This window comes from Vollenhovia emeryi, unplaced genomic scaffold (genome assembly GCF_000949405.1).
Source record: "Vollenhovia emeryi isolate VEMERY1.0 unplaced genomic scaffold, V.emery_V1.0 DF939313.1, whole genome shotgun sequence".
NCBI lineage: Eukaryota > Metazoa > Arthropoda > Insecta > Hymenoptera > Formicidae > Vollenhovia > Vollenhovia emeryi.
Genome location: NW_011967053.1, coordinates 10311 through 30426, shown reverse-complemented (window position 1 = coordinate 30426; position 20116 = coordinate 10311). Strand labels below are relative to the sequence as shown.

Below are 20116 nucleotides of genomic sequence, written 5' to 3'. Positions count from 1 at the left end.
TACAGTCATTTCAACTATATCGCCAAGTTATAATTGAAACAAACTCAACCTCAGTTCGAGCATTCAAGTTAAGTTACTTAAAGAAAACAGTCATTTTTAGCGGGGTGTCGTTGGACATTTAAAATGTACACGGTAATGATTCTCGAAATACTAAACCACCGCGTTGGATATTCGCATTTCTTTTCCACCGAATAATATTTCTCGAAATGTTGGATCGTTTTTATTACTCAACTGGTAGGAAAATTTATGTCATCGCACGAAAAAAATATGTGACACTCTTCGACAGCGAAACGACAGTGTGTGCACGATATCCCGAAATTCATCATACTGCTCGCCTTTGGGCTGCCTAAAATGCGACTGTGTGCGTGTTCTCCAGAATCCCTAGGCATAAGGGCATTCCTCAACGTTTTTCCATAGCTGAAATTCCTCGCGGCGAGATAAAATTGCTCACAGAAATCGCTCACCTGTCCGAAGAACATAACATTCGCCGGCATCGAAAGCGACTTCTAAGGGAACGATCCTCGTTTCTCTACCGTTCATTCAACCGGAAATTAAATGACGATAAACGATAAACGCGTTGTCATATTCTCCACTACGCAAACTGCGTTTGAGCGAAAACAAATTTAAGATACCATAAATACAGAATTTTCCGATCTTTGGTGTAACAGAAAAAGGATGATTTCTAAACAAAATTAAATTTATTTATTTATTCAAATGATAAGAATTAAAAAGTTATTACACAGGGTGTGCTGAAATCACCGGATATCTTTTTAATCACAGATTCTTTAGAAAATTTCAAGAGGAAAATTCTAATGCAAAAATATTATTTAAAATAGTTTTTAAATAATAAGCGATTATATTTCACAAATAACAGGCCTGAGATTTCGCGCGCTCAGGCACGGCAACATAACGAGTGATAAAAGTGTTCCTATGAATGTCGCTCTTTTCATTTAACTCAAGTAAAAATCTGCAGCATTTTGTAACTTTAAAGTGTTGCAGCTGTCAAAGTGGTCAATCAACATCAGTTACCATAAAGATCGCTACATTCATAGAAACACTTTTATCACTCGTCATGTTTCCGTGCCTGAGCGCGCGAAATCTCATGCCTATCATTTGTGAAATGTAATCGCTTATTATTTAAAAACTATTATAGCCTCGACATTTTTGCATTAGAATTTTCGTCTTGAAACTTTCTAAAGAATTTATGATTGAAAGGATATTCGGTGGTTTTAGTACACCCTGTATACGATAGAGACTTATAGAATCAAAGGTTGTAAATTTAAATTGTCACTTTCGTATCCTTACTATGTTATCACTGATATTATCACAAGACAACGGGTTAATATTATAAATTTTATAATATTATTCAACTATTATATTGTAAGTGTAATCAGAACCAAAAGTGTAAGAAGACGCGACAAAGGGGGCTCTCAAATGACGGCGTATATATGTTATAATAGTTGCGTCTACTTCGTCCATATTTGGAATTTGCATGATTTCAAGAGAAGAAAATTGGCCAGCGCGCGCTTTAACTAACAAGTCTATTTGATGAGAGCGACAACGAAGAGTGGGCGAAAGCCCAGAGAAACTTATGAATCGCGAAGATAAGCAGTGGAGTATAAATGTGTGCTGATGGATTGCTTTGAACAACAGACAAAGTTATCCGGACTGAACGGAGCAACAACGGAAGAACAATGGAATCAATGGAGAGGCGAAATGGAGGCTGCTTCTCCTGTTAGCGTCACATCTGCTTGTTTCACTCTATCGATGTTCATTGCACTATCGACTACACTGAGAATCGAAAAACAGTAATAGTCCCTGAATTTTTGCTCATTCTCAACTTTTAATCTTAATACGCAAATGCTTACTTAAAAAAAAGTAATGTCTGCTGAAAAATACAATACCATCTAACGACTAAAGTTGTAAGCGATATTGTATTAAAGAAAACATGATTACTGAACAATTTTATTATTGAGTGATGTGCAATTCCGTAACCATTACTGTTGACCACCAGCATTAAAATAATATGTAAATAATATGTAGTCTAACAGTAGGGTAGAAAACATATATAAATAGTTAGCTCAGCGTTAGCGTACTAGGCTAGTAATCCGAAATCTTAGGTTCGAATCCCACAATAAAAAAAATTGGAAAAAAGCTAGTGGAAAAGTTTTTTTATTTTCAATAAAATCTTGTACCAAGACCATTACTGGTTTTTATCGTAATGATTGTGGAAATACAGTACTGATTCAATACTGGATTAGTAAGTAACAGTCAGTCAGTTGATCTACAATATTCATTACTGTAGAATCCGTAATAGTTATTGTAAAATCCGTACTGATTACTGGGAGAATGCTTACTGTAGTGGTACGTAATGGTTACTGTAAGAAAGACTAAAAGTTAAAAACGAGGAAAAATGTTATATCCATCACTGTTTTTCAGCTCTCAGTGTACACTTCTGTAAAACATGCAGAAATTAATTTGTCATTTTCTGAGAACAATTACTGAAATAATACATCCAGTCTAGAAGATCTGGAATTTGGAATCTGAAATGCCGATAAGGCAATTTACAAATTAAAAAATTTAAGAAGAATACGCAACAGAAAAGAATTGTAGAATTCGCTGCGAAGCAGAAATTAAACGACAAAGCAAGAGTAGGCACGTGTCGTCCGGCGCGTCGCTGTGCATAGCGAATACCAATATCTACTCGACAGCTCGAAAGCGACGACTCGTCAAATTGAAAGTCATTCTTCTCTCGCGAGTCCGGAACACTTGCGAAGAATTTGTAAGGCGATCAAGTATCCTCGATCGAGGATGACAGGAAATGAGCGTGTCTATAACTCGATCCCTGCGCAGAGATCCACTGCTTTCCTTCTTTCTCAACGATGTTTGCTTTTGTCGACCCTTCAACGAGCGAATCAAACTTATCGAGTTTCGATCGTTTCGTTCGCCTCGTCATTTCTACGGCGCTACGAGTGATAAGATTCGACGGCGAATCATCCTGGTATATTGTCAATACGTAATTTCAGCTTTATGCAGCGCTCAGTAACATTTCATCCGCGTATGAATAATTTCAACTCTACCCTTGCGCACACATAGATATATGTTTAAGTACGGATAATTAGTAAAATAAAAGGTACAAGAGGAGATTTGTTCAACTCACTGATTGAGCGTCCGATCGTTGCTGCCGGTGGTCGCTGAACCCTGCACCCCAGAAGCGGCGGCGGCGGCGGCGGCGGTGGACCCAGAGTCGTGATGCCTCCGCTCCTTGTGGACGATGCCCATTAATTTCATCCATGGGTTGTTGGCCGCATGGGTGCCCATGCCGCCGCTCTGCCACATCGCGCTCGCCAGTCTCGCTTCTTACGCGGGAGCCCGATCCGGGCTCCGACTTGTGCTCAAATCTGGCCGCGAACGGCCGTCCACTCGGACCAACGTCCTCCTCCTTCTTTTCGTCCAGTCCCGTCGGATCGATCCCTTCCGACGGGGGTTCCTCGCTCTTCGCGCCTTGTGCGTGTCGCGCGATGAGCTTGGGACGTGCCTGGCCCTCTTGAGAGGCCCTCTTCGGCTCGGGAACACAAATTCGGCGATCCTTCGGGTCTTCCCAGAGCTGCTCGGCCACGGAGGTGACCTTTACGTCCTCGCGGGGGCCCACACGGCGCACCTGCAGCTGCACTGGCCCTGGGTAGGTGCGAGGTGCCCTGCGTGGCCCCGTAGGCTCCCTAGCCCGGCCTCCGAGCACCTCCACCATCTAATCCTTCGTTTCGTCACAAGGCTTTGCCGGCCCCGCACCCCTCGCCCGGACACCACCACCGTCCTGGCTTGTGCACTCGCACTCGCGTCTCTCGCGCCTGACGCTCGAGCCCGCGGCGACGTTCACCACGTCACTGTCGTCTCTGCGGAATCTCTCGACGAGCTATTCTTCGATGTTTTTTCTTCCTTCTGACGAACGTTAGACCACTGGTTGAACGAAGGAACTTGGCGAACGGCGGTGGATCAAGATCCGTCCAACTTCGCGGAGAAAGAGTACAACTTGTTTGAAATTCTTTCGCGTGATCATGGAATTGGTTCTCTTTGAGATTAAACATTGATCGATCGGCTCACGATCAACCATGTGCTACGAAACAATGCGTCACGTGCTCACCTTAATGCAATATTTAATAAAAGTTCTCTTCCAAAAGTTTTACGTTTTATTCTATTTGTTTCTAGATGTCTAAGCAATTATTTTCAGCGTCGCCCACTTTGGAAAATCATTGTGCTGCTTACAAGTAGAGCGCGGCAAAGTAGTATTTTAGCAGCTGTTAAAAATTATTATGATACATTACAATAGCATTTCCTTCTCAATGCTAAATTTTTAATTGAAATGAAAGTCCAACCTCCCAGCTGCGGCGTCTCCTTTTTAAACCGTTCGCGTAAAGATTAAATGAGAGAGCATCGTGAAAATAAGAGTCCAATCTCGAGAAGACTCGCGCGACTGTTAAAAGCGAAATCTAATTTTTTTTCCCTTCTCGCGAAAAGACGGAAAATTTTTCCTATCATTTTAAAGCGGAAGAGGATTGTAAGAGGGTCCCTTTCTAAATAAAGCCCCATAAATATGTATATTCTGCTATACAACGGACTGTAATATAATGACGAAACAATCTCAAGTATTTTATTTTATACAAAATGACTTTTCACTTTTTCTACAATCGATTAGATCATTCGGCAAATACATATTAAGCGCGACATTTCGAGGCTACGAAGCAATTTTCGGTTTTTGATGGAAAATTCGTGTTGCTTATTAAAAATACGCGATACTTGTAAATAGATCTCTTTTCCAAAATAATTCGAATCGGCGAGCTTATCAGTCATTTGTTAAAAGGCCGCGCGAAGTGCGAAAAATAAATATTTATTCAACGACACGGGACGCTCAGTTCCTGTTGCGCGACGCGCTATTAATAAAGGTGCTATCGCTGAAGAACGAGGCTAAGCCGGAAAAAACAGTTGCGACGGAGGGGAAAAAATGGAATTACTGCCACCCTCACAGAAAACATTACGCGCCAGCCGCCCGATGAAAAGAAGATTCATAGGACGATTTCCGAGATCTGTAAACCGCTTACAATCAGCATTAGATTACTCAAGATATAACCGTATCACGGTGACAAGGTACAAGTGTTATCCCTAAAGAATACCTAATGATGATTGCGTACGATACGGCGGGCGTTGAATAGAGAACGCAAGTCCAATAATTGGCAAAAAGTTTCTCGAGTACAAGATTACTCCAAGCTTATGGAAAAAAAAAGGTAAAAATCTATATAGCTAATCGACTGCCGCGAGTTCAAATGCACACGCGACTTCTAATGGACACGGTAGTAGTAACGTATTTTCCATAGACTCTAAGCAGTTAAAGAGGCGTGCTTCAAAGGGTCGGACGCTTCAAAGGGGTAGGAAGATGAAAAAAAAATGCCCATGGCGCTTGCATGTTGGCCGGCGCGCGTGTGCCAGATGCATAAGAACCGCAAACAGTCCACTATCGATCCCCTTAAAAATATCTGGAAATTGGCGTGGTAATGGCCGAGGCTCCGGTTAGAGATAAGTCGCGCCGCTAAACGCCTTTCGTTACCAGAGACATATTTTTCGCCCAGCTCCGCCAACCGGCGACGCGGCTGTGGCAAACTTTCGCGTCTGGGATGGTGAGAGACCGCGTACAAAGAAAAGACCGAGCTAACCACACACACACACACACACATATAGAGGGAAATATGGGAGAACTCTAGTGTAAGGAGTGCGATAAATTGACCATTGAGATATAATGCGGAAGTAATGTGTTTGATGATTTAAAGGGTAGAAGTTTATCACGACCTTGCTTCGCGTTGAGAAGATTCTCGTGTAAAATAGCCGATCGGAGCGAGCTTTTAGAAAAGCGACGAACAACTCCGAATCCACAATCGAGATCTTGGACAATTATTGGATAATCTCATCTCAATTGTATTTACACGGTTTTACGAGGCAGCTGCAATGACTTTGCCAATGAGAGAAGGTGTCGCTTCTCAAAGCGGGCATTAACGTGAGACTCATTAAATCTCAGACACTCGTCAAACATTTTTCCGCACCTGTCGCGAGGATCGCATTACCGCCTGTCGAAGTCGCGTCAGCGTCGAGCGACGGTGTCGTAACGGGACTGCGTATGCAAAGGTAGCATAGCGCGCACGAGTCGCACGGGAGAGAACCAATTCGAGAAAAGGAGTATAAATCCGGCACGGCCCGGCATTTTCACGATCGTCCTGCGCAAATTCCAGGATGCCGCTGCGACTCGGTCGCCCTTCTCCCCCGTCCTTTGCCGCCCCCTTTCTCACCTCACCGCCGGATCAATGCACCCCTGCAGGTGCAGTCGACGACGGCGTTCGAACGAGTATCGCACACCGCACTTTCGCTCGCTTTCGGAACGTGGCCGAAGGGCGCGAGGGCCCGTCGTCCTCGCGCCGCGGGCGACCGAGGGACACGCTTCTCCCTCAGCTGGCGTGATAACGCCCGGCGCCGAGTCGCATCTCGCTACGCACAACCGCAAAACGATCACGTCGCACGATACATTAACCACGAATCGCCCTTCCTCTTCCTCTCTCATTGACGAGACACTATTTTCACTCCCCGGTCCACCCTCGTCCTTTCCTAATCGCCCCTCTCGAATTCGCACATCCTTCCGTCTGCTGGCCAGGAGCCAGACGCAGCACGAGACCGGCACGTACGCACGACTTGTGAGATATGGTATTAATTTTGAAAAGAAGCGGCCTTGGCGGGTCGACAATCTGGCGCAGTGCCGAATAACAACGGGTTAATTGTGACCTTTTGTTCGCCGCGATTGCTGGTTTCACTTGTTAAAATGACTAAATCGCATCGTCTAATCGTTGATGATCACATCGGTCCGCGGATCTGAGAAAGATTCGTACATTAATGCAGACATACCGCCTGACAAAGTTGTTTACAGATCCAGAAATCGTTACGCTACAGCACCGTTCGATCGACGTGCCGAGAGGTTTTAAAAGAGTGTAAATTCCTCGAGTATTACAAGTCCCGTGGTGTTTCGATTCCCGTACGCTGTCCCCGGGACACCTCGTCACGACGACGTACTTTCGAGACATCTCTTCGCGGACATTTGAAATCTCTGCGAATCCCTAACGTCGCTGCCCGCGATTTTTACGAATTTACAAGTCGCCGAACTCCCCCACTGTTTCGTTCACACACTCGCGCGCCAAGTAAGAAAAAATATATATATAGGCTGTACGCAAATCGAACTGTCAGCGCCGTCGATACCGCGACAATAATCCGACAGGCAGTCGGGCTGATACCCCCCCCCCCCCCCCCCGATAAGGCGTCCCGAACGGATCCCGCGCTTCCTCCTGCCGCGATCGCCCGCCTGGCCCAACTGGTTGAACGCTACTCGCAGGGAAACGCGAGAATCTACGCGCGCACACCTCGGTCGAGCACGAGCGTCGAACCTGGACGTACCCATCGCCGACACCACGGCACGGGAGCAGCCAATGGGATCGCGCGATCTCAGCCGCATTGGCGGTGCGTGAGAGAGCTCGCGGACAAGGGAAACACACGCGGCATCCCTCCGCATCGAGCCCACGCTACCCCATAAGGTCTAGCGCTTCTGGCAGACGTGCTTCGCCCGTAGCGATCGATCGATCGTCTCGTCGATACGCTATTCGGCCGCGGATTAGGACACGTGAATTAAAAACACCGTCGGCGAAACCGAACTGGGACATGGTCGCGCGCGATAAAAAAATCTAAAATTAGACAAATCTCTCGTGAATTCTTAATGCGCTGCCTAGCTATATTTGCGCGACAGACCCGCCGACACCTAAACTTGGGGCTTGCACCGAGCCCGCGGCGGCTCGGTGAAAGCTCGCGAGAAATTCGTTGTGTCCGACTGGAATTAATCTGTTTCAAGATATTAAGCTGTTTAGAGCGGACACGTTGCAGTCGTGCGAGCGACTAATGCAATTCACTTAATGACGATCGAGTTAAAACTAAAATTTCGATAAAACTGCAACCGGACGAATTGCAAGTCTCAAATAACGACACTGTCGCTCGAGCCTTCGATTTCAAATAAATAGAACGTGAGCAAAATGCACGCACGGATAAACTTTGAACGCTCGACATAATTGAACAATTAAAATTAGATAAACTGTCAACGTCAGAGATCATCGGGGATCAGTCACGCGTACGAGCAGCCGCAGTCGCAGTCCTCGTGAACTTTCGACCTCGAAGACACTACGCTCCTCCCGCAGACTTTCAATTCCTTTTTCGAGAAGACCCTTCAACGACACCGAGCATTGAGTGATCCGGCATCGGATCAAGAATTTCAAATCGTTCATCCCTCGCGCATTCGACCTTTGTATCCCGAATCCCAGGAAGATCCGCCGCGACAGTTCTCATTCGGCCTCGCGTGATCCTCGCGGCATCCCGGCAGGTGCGAAACAAGTAATTAAACTTGTTATTCCGCACGCGTGTATACGTAAACACTCATGGGGGGGGCACGTGGGAGAAAAATAGAGACACTTTTATTGAGATCCGAAAATCTGCGGGCCTGTCAACCCGCGTACTCGCGTAAACTACACGGCCGGTCTAGCGCGCGCGGTTCTAGCCGCGCTTATACTTGGCGCGAGACACCACCGTGTCTCGTGACATATCTATGCGGTAATAACGACGACGCTGTCTCTCGATTCCCGGCCAGCGAATCAAAAGAAATATTCCACATGATTTCGACAGTCGTCGGTAGAATCGCCGTTCGAGAATGCGACACTTCGCTCGACAACGATATCCTAAATGCAACGTTCGGACCTAGAACTTTTGCACTACGCGACGTTCGCGTAGAGATCTGAAAAAAAATGGTTGGAAAATCACGCACTCTCTTAGAACCTTGAATCCGCAAAAGTGAACGATACTCCGACGAAAGGAAACGAGCATTATTTATGATCATCAACGATCTCGAATTACAACCGGCATCGCCCGACGCTCGATCGGAGCGTTAAAGTCTTCCGGCCGGTTTCGCAGCATCCAGCGCGTGCCATCCACGGGGTGTCCGCACCCCCGCGAGGCGACGCTCTCGCCGCGGAGGAACACGGGCGAAGCGGCGTGTTGCCAATTTCGCCCCCGTGGCTACCGCGCGATCTAACCACGAGACTTCTACAGCCGAGACCATCTCGGGAGGGCTGCCTACCGGAAGTCGTGCATGCGTGCCGGCGCGCTTCCTTTTTTATCACAAACAGCCTCGCGGAAACGCGTGAAATTTCGCGACGCGACAAACCGGCGAGGGGTGCTCAGAGGACAGGGCTCGGGCGGACGGGAAAACAGGGGGCTGATGGCGGCGGCGACGGCGGCGGCGACGGTGGTGGCGGCGAGGGGGGGTAGCGTGGTGTGGCGTGTAAATTATGGTTCGTGGGGAAAAGGCACCCCGACCCTCGAGAGAAACGGGCGGCCACGAGACTCCCGCGCGGAGCCCAACGTTTCGCCTCACTGCCGGGCTCACTGCAGGCTCTGACGCACCAGAGCAGAGCCTGCCACCTCCTCCTGTGCGCGCCACCCTCCCCCCCCCCACGGTCGAGAGCGCGCCAGTCGCCCACATCGCGCCCTCCACCCTTCAGCTACCTGCCGGACTGCCGGTTCACCCTCTCTCCCTATCCCCCAGCTTCATCGCTTACCTCTCGCCGTCCCTTCCCGGCGCGAGAACCTTCCTTTCCCGCCCACTCACCTCCACCCTCCGCTCCATCCCCTCGGCGCAACACCACGCTGCTGGTCGTCGTACACGCTCCGTTATATGCCCTCGTGACCCTGCCATTCTTCGCCACGCGGAAAAGCTGAAAAAAATCGTATATGCGAGAGCGGCCGTAAATGACCGATTGTATATGAAAGAATACGAGGGAGAAGAGTCCCGAATGACTCGAGTTTCGATAACTGGAGGGAAAATCTCTGAAATTTATTATTTGCCTTTTCCGGACTAAATATCGCCAAACTTGATCCTACAGTGATAATTTTTGTGTGCCCGCTGGAAACACTATTCAAATCTTTTATTCTCTCTCTCTCTCTCTCTCTCTCTCTCTCTCTCTCTCTCTCTCTCTCTCTCTCTCTCTCTCTCTCTCTCTCTCTCCTTTTCCTTCTTTCAAGTTTTACGAGAAAATCGAACCGTTTAAACAAATGTTGAAAGAGTATATTATAAAGAATGTAAACTAATGGTGGGGCGAGTATGGCGCCGTTTTTTTAGAATTTCCCGAAGAGAAATGGTAACCACCGAGAGTACTCTGCCACACATGTCCTTTTATGCTTGGAGGTTTTCTTCGGCAAGGGTTAGCAGCCTACCGAAGATGAAATAAAAAACCAAATGCTCAAAGTACCAGAAGAAGAAGAAGTAAATTAATGTATATTACAAATAGTTGAGAAAGCTAATAAAAATCAATCAATCAATCTCTCTATTTCTCTCCCCGTCTCTGACTCGCGCGCACACACACACACACACACACACCTTCCCCTTCTTTACCGCTGTCGTAAATTTGTTCACTACGATACATAATACATGAAGACAACGAGTTATTACTAATATGCCGCACGATCCTGTCGTATAATTCGACATGGCTGACACTGACACCGTCGCGTTTCTGCCAAGAAACTCAGCTGAAACTATGTCTTGAGGCATGAAATAGTCAAGATAAATCTTAAGAGTCACAATGTTATTTGCAACGTCGCGAATCATGGAAGTTGAATGAAGCTTATCTTGAGAAATACTAAATTTTTCATCTTTAGTTCGAGAAAGCGACGCAACAGTCGAATTTTGAGATAACGTACGTGTGTAATAATCTTTAAGGTTTGTATTCTAGTTGAGTCGGCAAAAATTACTGTATCACTCGAGTATACGATTCGGGGCTGCTGTGAAATTGAAAGATTGAATTAATAAATATACTTTATAATAAAAATTATCAAGTTTGCAAATTAGTTACAATAAACAATTGAACTTGTTAATTATAATAAATCGAAGATAAGTCGTTTTTCCAATTTTACCGAAATCTGCCTCTAGCAGTTTTCCATAAATAATACCTACTATCCGTTCGACCCGAAAAATACTTGCTTGTTGAATGGTCGTGACAGACACTTCATCATACGTACTAATCGATTACTCAATTATAATTAATCGCGCGGGCGCAAATAATCGTACGTCTTACTTTGACTAGTATCCGAGACAAAATGGTGATAAATGAGCAAATTCATTTGTTTTATTATAAACGATCTTACGTGTTATATGATAAAGACACATCTTAGAAGATTTCCCCGGGATAATACACGTTAGATAAAGGATTATAAATATCCCGCATGCTTGATATCGATTTTTACTTCACTTTGCACATTATAAATACAAATTTCAAGAAAATAGAAAGCGCGAAAGTGTGCGTACAGACTTTATAACATTCTACATGCACATAATATATTTGCTATCTGCCTCGTACCCTGTTACCTTGCTATCCGTTCGTCCATTCGGCTAACTCTATCAGCGGGATGCGTTGTATCAACTTACACGTTGCTCTATAGGTATCGTTTCCGCTGCCGGAATACTAAACATCAACCCAGAGAATCTCCAGGGATCATCGAGACTATCTCGAGCTATCTCTCCGAAACATTCCATCAGAACGGGGAAGCAGATATTTTGTAGAAAAATTGGGTATCAACCGTAAAAATGCTTGTAAAACGAGTACCTTTCTCCGTGAGTATACTTAAATATAGTTCTTTACTGTCGGAATTAGTTATCGAATTAATCTACTTTTACGATGCAAATTTTTCTGTTTTACTGTATTCTGTCATTACTTAGCTCCCAAATCTTCCTCATAGATATACAAGTTCAAGTAGACTCGCTTTATAAAAAAAGATTTTCTATACGATCCACATGATGGAAATTCTGCTGAGAATAATGAAAAAGATTAAAAAAAGGTTCTCGTATATTGCAGGATCGAGCAATTCGCTCTCGCAAATTTTTAAAAATTACAAACGCGATGGATCATGGTGCAGTTTGGACAGGTGCACGAAAAGGTGGGAATGAGAGAGGGAAGGGAAAGAGATTGCAATTTCCGGAAGGCAATCTCTAATGTACATATCGGGCAGTTAGTAGGAATATCGCGATAAAAAATTCGCAATAGGTATTAGTTGAAAAAATGGTGTTACATGGCCTTTTATGTAATAAGAAAAGGCCGTCACTTATAAATTACATATTATAATCTCTTAAATTTAGCATATTGTTATCGGACATTGGAAATCAATAGACTTAGAAATACTCAAAGTATCAAAAATAAGCGAGCTGAAAAAATCATCCCGTTACGTGTAAAATAAAAATGTTTCAGTGTACATTTGTAATTAAAAAAATATTTAATTGAGTTATTAAATAATTCATGTACGGTGACAACTTAGTCAAGGATTTTCGATTAAAAATCATATTTGAGAGAAAATAGGAGAACAAACGTTTTTATTTCCTCATTACCATTTTATTCGTTTACTTTAAACCGCGTTAATCGATCGCACTTTTGTTTCGCTTGCGAAATCGTTTGACGCTCGCGTGGCGTTCTGGCATATCAAGCGATCAAACTCGTACGAATCGATTGGCAGAATTGCAGAGCAATGTATAAAATCAAGATTGCGTTTCATTTCGCGACCCGACATTATCCTCCGCTCTACATTACGCTCGAAAGTCTTTATTTCGAGCTAGAGAATTAATACCCGGACACAATTTGACACGCAGGACGAAAAACAGGACATGTGTGTAACAAGTTAATTTCATATTTTATTTTACTCGACATATAAATATACATGTAGCAGTCATAAGTCAAATTTTGTGTGTGTTTCGCACGCGCAGTTACGTATACATGTAGACGAGACCGATACTTAAATTACATGTTTTATTGAACAACATATAGTACATGGTATTCAATCAATTATGAATTTGATCATGAGGCTTCACATGATCTGCTACAATTTATTAGTTACACTTTAATTCATTAATGATGTCGAAGATTTCTTTATATTGTAGATAGAACTTTATCAGTGACAGGTACAAAAAAGAGGGAGGAAAAAGATGCGTGAGTACTTTAAATTTGCATAAATAATTGCATATATATATATATATATATGTATATAATTAATTCTGGTAAATTCCATTATAATAACTCAATGTTATTAAAACGAGAAAGCGATTTGTACATCATTTACCAGTTTTTATATCATGTCACATATAGCAATGTGTCAAATCTTTTTCAACGATCTTTTATGTCAGAATTTAATTTGCTAAATGTAAATTCATATCTTTTGTTTCTTATCATAATGTAATGTTTTTTATTTGACGTACTCGTATTTTAGCAGTTCTATGGAAATTAAATATTTTACAGAATTACCTGTACCTGTTTTACGACATCGTAGTTGACCAAATTATTTATTATAATTGAAGAACGCTCAGCTTGATTCGCTCCTATAAAGAGCTAATTCGCCAGTATTGTGCTAGCAGTAAAGACAATACAACGATAAAATAAGGCGACGATGGCTTATCGTGAAAAAAGGGATACTCGTACGATAGAAATGTGTGCTCGAGATTAATAATCTTGTACGGAATCGTAATTGTTATATGGAGGCGGGTCGGGACGACCCTCCGGAATCCGGTATTTCTCCTCCACTTCCTGATCGTTATCGTCTTCGTACTTGACTGCGGTGAAGTACGAGCCCGACGTCGCAAATGTATTGCTGTAGTCTGGATAATCTGAAAGATAATTTAACACTCGCATGTTCGTTCTTTCGTTGACCTTTTTAAAAGGAGTCGTGACTTATCTCCCCATCAAGCTTACCATCCAACGGCTCTTCCTTAATGCGAATCTCTTTCGTATCCTCGTCCTGACGATCGCCGCGATCCTTTCTGTCCCTACGGTCACGATCCCGCTCCCGCTTGTCCCGTTTACGATCCCTCTCGCGATCACGATCGTTGCTACGCGACCGTCGCCTTTTGCGATCCCGATCACGGTCGCGATCACGTTCCCTCCTGTCGCGTGGACGTTCAATCTCCTCGATATCGGGATCGGGCAGGCGGTCGCGGCTTCGCCTGCGTCTGCGTTCACGCGATCTGCTCCGAGTCCTTCGCTTACGATCGCGCGACCTGCGACGTTCCCTGTCCAAACGGTCGCGATCTCTGAAACACGATTAGCGTTCAAGTTTTACAGATAGATCTCTCTTACATCTTATTAATCATTATTTCACTCCTTTCTACTCACCTGTCTCTATCCAGACCACGTCCCGTGGTTTCTCTCTCACGTTCCAAGCGATATCGCTCCCGCTCCCTCTCGTTATCTTCCCGTCCTGAATGTTTGATGTTAACGTCCGGACCGCCTCTACGAGTACCACCTAAGCCGCCGCCGAGTCTCCGAGGCAGCCAACCCTTCACCGTTCTCGCCCGCTCGACATCCACTAATACTCTGCGGCCGTCTATTTTCTTACCATCCGCATGCTTATATGCAGCTAAAAGATACCGATCAGAAATTACTGTTCGCCAGTGAATTCCATGCGCCTAAATGATTAGTCTACGAAGTCTACGTCCCAACGAAAGGGCGAACTCCGAGAAACCTAACAATGGGATGATTCCTGCGGATCTTGGAATTGACCGATATCAAGATCCTAAAATTGTCTGGATATTAGAATCGGGCGTTGCTGGATCTGAGAATCGTTCATTCATAGGCAAAAATTCCACGATTCTCGCAACGTCTCCATGCCACTGATCCTCGAATCCACCAGGTCTTCGAATGTACATTCCAAGACTCAGAGAGTTTCGAAGAGATAGCTTCTAGAAATGCCCCGATATTGAACCATGAATCCTGTGGTCCAATAATTTTCGGATCTACGGAACCTCGGAAAAAGTCTCGAATGGTCAACTGAAATGTTGGCCTCAACACAGATTCTCGGATTCGCGGACTATCTGGACTAATGAAATTTCTAGTCTATATCCGTGATTTCGAGAATCTGTGAGTTGCAAGGACCATAAATGTTGGCCTCAATTCTAGAATGAAACAGTTCTTTGACACGTGAATGCTCCAATCCGCGAATTGTGCTTATTATTAAAGCGCACAAAGAGAATCGTCGGTTCCGCAGACTTCTTCTCAAAGAAACGTTCTAGACATCTATTCAAATAGGGGGAAATCGTGAGAAGAAGAAAGGAAGAGAATCGACTGAAACTTGTCCGCAAACATTGCAGGATAAAAGTCGAATGCGGACCGCACTCGTTTGAAAGAAAAGAACGATAAGCCCTAGGAAAAGAGTCACGAATCTCAAGTCAATAATGACATTACACCGTCTCGCTGGGGGATCTCGAGAAGAGGTACTTGCTAAAGTACTGAGGAAATATCTCCATCTCAATCGCCGACGACAATTGTCGCGGCAGGATCAATCAGACTACGATTATTTGTTGAACATTGTGGACGATGTTGGGAACGAGGCAATGATACGAGCTGCGGCCGATCGTGCGCACATCCGCTTACCAGCACGCGCCGCGTGTGTCGTTTTACCAGGTAAAATGAAAACGAAATATTTGATATCGGATATATCGGCGTGAAATATCACATACTTCTGCGAATTGCAAAAAAAAGACGAGATTTTCGCCATATCGCGCGAAATTCGTGGAACAACCTCCGTGAAAGGAAATAGAATTGAAACGAGCTGGAAATTAATCGAGAGACAGAGAGTGTGCTTTCTCGTATAAATTTGAGAATTAGATCTTTAAGTGAAAACTATACTACAATCATACGTTTGTAAGTCGAGTGACGTATATCAAGATCTGTTTCGGCCCATTAGGAAATATCGTTTCATTCGACGGTTCTAGGGTACGCAGCGTTTGATTCTCAAGATGCGAGATTTTAGTGTCCCGAGTTGCATTTTACGACGTAAAACGAGGACGCGTCGCAGGCCGTTTAGCCGCAACTGCGCGCCGATCGGAAGCGAGTGACGCTCCGGATTTTAAAGCAGCTTAAAACTACTTGTTTAAGATCCAAAAAAGTATAGCAAATACAAAAAATACCTACCGCGGCTACTTACGTACGGAAGTTAACACAAAGCTTAGAGGTACGGTCTAATCGTGAAATGAACTCGTAAGAGACTCGCGAGGAGACTACTCATTGCGAAGATGCCCAGTTCTTCATACGTTCGTTCGTTCGTTCAATCTCCGAAGAGGTTTACATTGCGTTTACCTGGTGCGCTTTCATTTCGTTCTACTTACGGCCAAACCGTGCGCATTTTCGTTTATACTTATGATACGTGTTACAGTGATCTAGCAGTAAGTTACATTTAGCGTAATGTTAAAGGCAAGTGTGCCTGTTCGCTCCACTAATTCGATATCTCCCTGACTCGAGAAAGAGAAAGAGAAAGAGAGAGAAAGAAAGAGAGAGAGAAAGAGAGAGAGAGAGGTGTCGTTTATTGGTCGTTTATTTCCCGCGTCGCATATTACACGATCGTAGATCCAAAGATCCAGCTTTGTAGATCAAAGCCTACAGTATTCTAGATAGTCTCGGAGGTCTCGGATATATCGCGGGATCCGAGTTTTAGAATCAATGGAAGCCAGATGTCTACAATTTCGACGATTCGGGAAAAAAAAATCAGGATCCACCGATTCTACAATCGCAAGTGCTGCGTCAGCGTACGCGCCAGCCGAGATTCACATTTTTTAGCAAGAGGTGACATTGCGAGATACCGATACCGAGATAAAGGAAATTAGTATTCTATATCGAAATTGATATGTTCAAGGACTGTTAAATAGTAAACAACTTCTTTTTCCCAGCAGATATCGGATAAAAATCGGACATCCTTGAACCATAATATTAAAGTATATTCAGACAAATGATCTTATCGCATACTTTATACTACGCTTTCCAGCTTCGACTTTCATGCAAATCCTGTGTCTACGTCTACCAAATCGAGAAAATTATATATATTTTATGTATTTAACGATTGTCGATCATAGCGCGGCTATTCGGGAATTAGTTTAATCCCTACATTTCGCGATGGAATGTCCAAATCCGTCTTAGCTAGCCTTTAGCTTTTTACTGGCACTTTCGTACCAGCAAAAATGTTTGCCGCGTGTAACAACCAATAAAGAAAAAAAAATGCGAAATGCACCTAACGATAAAATTGTTAGAAAAAGCGCGTAGGCTAGACGCACGTGAGTGTACAACGATACGTATCGCCGGATGTAAATTCATTTTAGGATGTTAACATCGTGGTAGAATTAATGCCATTCTACGACATGAGGGTAGAAATAAACGCCTGTTTACATGCCAATTTTTCTACCTTCAAGCCACAGAATTACAGTGGTTGTGTCAATTGCGAGATATCCTGCTATTCGTGTCTACGAAACGAGAGATATGTGCGCACAAAATAGTCTGATCTACATGTTCATTGTATTCAATATAAATGGGTAATGTGTGTCCCTGAACCTTCATCCTAAAGGCCCACCAATCAATTTCAATGTAGAATGCTAACTTTCACGCGATTCTTGGATCCGTAGATACTAAATGTCCGTAAGTTTCACGACCTGTAGATGTTCTACGAGCCGGTTAAAACAACATGAATCCGGGAATCCATAGATCCACGAATCCATCAAGTCCTTTTACTGGGACACGTTCTAAGAGAAAAAAAACGTCGTCCAAATGTACATATGTATATAATCAAAATCCCGGGTTGGAAAATCCCGTAAAAAGAGCGTCCTGCGGGGGTGTCGTCATGGACGCCCGTTATAGTCCGATTGAAACCGCGCGTTTGCTCGACAAAATCAGACACGATAAATAGGATAAGCAAGTAGACGCTAACAAACGTTGTTGTATGTTGGATCTTACCACACATACAAACCTATCTTATCAGGCAGGTTCAGGGATTTTGCATGGAATAGTGAACGGCACTAGTTGCCGGCAGCGGCCACCACGCTGTACCAAGAACAAGATAAAAACTGCATTAATCAAAGACAGCCAATAAACGTTCACGTCGTTTGTTTTTGTTTGTTCGTTCGTTCGTTTCGCTTTTACCATATTTATGCATTTTACAGTACGGTATTCCTGCGTGAGAGTGTGCGTATGGCGGGGACCCCCCTCCCCAAACGGTACCGTCTACTTTAAGTACCAATGAAAATGAGTAGCCTAACTATAGCCCTGCCCCCGTAATATCTAGCTGGAAGTGACGCTAAATAAGATGAAATTCCAGACTATATGGGGCTCATTGAGCTTCGCGATAAGAGTAACATTTCTTTTTCTTTCTTTACCTTTCTAAGTTGTTGCTACTTACAGTGCATATCTCGTTCATGCTCATACTCAATGAAAGCATATCCCCTAGGCTTGCCATTAATTGTATTATGTGTTACCACAATCTGCAAGAGTAACAGAAAAATTCAGTAACGTGAACCTTAACTGTTTTTATTAAATTCTTGTAAAAGAATAGAAAGGCTTATTTTGCAGAAAAAAAATATGTACCTTTTTTACCGGTCCGTATACTTCAAATTCTCTTCTCAGTTTGGATTCTGAGGTGTCATAATTCTGTAAAAAGAGAAAAAATATATGTTAAGTATTATAAGTTAAGTATATGTAAGTATACATTAATGTATTCCCTGTGATAGCATAAATTATGTACTCATTACATAAATAACACTTACAATTCGAGCTACGAACAGAGTCTTGAAGGGGTCTGCTGTAACGTTGGAAATGCCAGCTGGATCCCATACTGCAATTTCTTGTTCCAATTTATATGCAACCTGTTCCGCGCGTTCTCGTCGTCGACGTTCCATACGTTCTTCTCGAGTCTCTACACGCAGAGGTGGTGGAGTATCCTTGGGATCCTGCAAAAGAAGATTCTATTAATAGAGAAACGGGGACAAAATGTTGTCTCAAATGACAAGATTTTAATGATAAGAATAAAAATTTGCAAAGTAAGAATAAATGGATAACATTTACGATTATCGAGAGGGACATTATATGCCTAACGATATAACGTTTTGAAATGAATTATATTTAACTAATTAATAATTTCGCTCGTGTTATATTTAATCTCCATAAAACGCTGTCTTATATTTCAATTGTAACAACACTGATTTAAATATATATTATATCGCCAACTTTTATCATCGTAAAAATTGGCCTCCTTTGATTACTTGTTGAATTATATATAATTTGTCTCAGGCTCCCGACGCGTGTCGATTACGCTGGTCAACAATTCTGACATGAAAATTTGCATCCTGCTTTATTTTTCTAATTTTTCCACTCATTTAAATGTTAAGAAAGCGAATTGACCGCGAAAAACATTACTTAGCTGAAATTCAAGAAATACAGATTATACATAGTAACAAAGATCCATATTTAAAAGACTTATCAGATTAGAGTTATCGGCTTGAATGAACTTGAACGGAAGTTCCAATAAAAGCCACGTATGAATGGAAAACGATCAGTCTATACGCAACCTAAGGAAACAATCTGCATGTGTAAACACGCGGCAGATAGATTGAGAGAGGAATATATGGACATGATAAATGCGATCGACCAGACGACCCTGAAAGAAGTGTACATATACACGCTCTTACCTCGAAACACTTGAGGAAGCACCCGACGCCGGCGTAGCCGCCGTTCTTCTTCTCATGCGGCAGTTTGCTCGCAGGCGGCAAATATTGAATCGGCTCGCGTGGCGAGAACAACGCCAGCAAATTCGGCGGTAGGTACTGCGTCATGTCGGCGAAATGTCGCGAGTTACCGTGCTGCAGATATGTCAAATTTATTCACTAAATAAGTAAAATAAACGGGATTGACCGAAACCACATCCTCTCGCACTCAACAAGATGGCGATCATCTTGTCGGTATCCACGCCGCTAGCGCCGCCACGAGGAACAAGGTTTATTAAGCAGCATTTACATGTGCGAACAGAAGGTATTAGTGCCTACTTTCATGAAGACCCAGACCACAGTGGATGTGTTCGAAAATGGATTTAGTTCATGGTGGAAGGGATAACATGGTGTGCTCAGTTCGACGGTGTCTCTCTCTAAATATCTGCGCTCTCCGTCTCTTTTGTGGCTACAGTTTCCCAGGGCTCCCAACTGTGAAAA

The 20116-nt window shown here is 43.6% G+C and overlaps 2 protein-coding genes across 4 annotated transcripts in view; both read right to left on the bottom strand.

The window, feature by feature from the left end:
• Positions 1-3363, bottom strand: part of LOC105558773 (potassium voltage-gated channel protein Shaker) — a 127310-nt gene extending 123947 nt beyond the window's left edge. The window contains exon 1 of one of the 3 annotated variants that reach the window (XM_012006682.1): positions 3161-3363. In XM_012006682.1, the coding sequence (XP_011862072.1) occupies positions 3161-3339 (179 nt within the window). In that variant the 5' untranslated portion in view covers positions 3340-3363. The remainder of the gene's footprint in view (positions 1-3160) is intronic. The other 2 variants (XM_012006674.1, XM_012006673.1) reach the window with 2 other exon arrangements.
• Positions 3364-12779: 9416 nt separating this feature from the next.
• LOC105558772 (U1 small nuclear ribonucleoprotein 70 kDa) lies at positions 12780-19897 on the bottom strand. The gene is made up of 7 exons (XM_012006672.1): positions 19601-19897; positions 18680-18862; positions 18501-18563; positions 18316-18397; positions 14271-14514; positions 13851-14188; positions 12780-13765 (listed from the first exon to the last, which is right to left on the bottom strand). The coding sequence occupies exons 1-7, from the start codon at positions 19742-19744 to the stop codon at positions 13602-13604; spliced, it is 1218 nt and encodes a 405-aa protein (XP_011862062.1). The 5' UTR covers positions 19745-19897; the 3' UTR covers positions 12780-13601.
• Between the last annotated feature and the right edge of the window lie 219 nt (positions 19898-20116).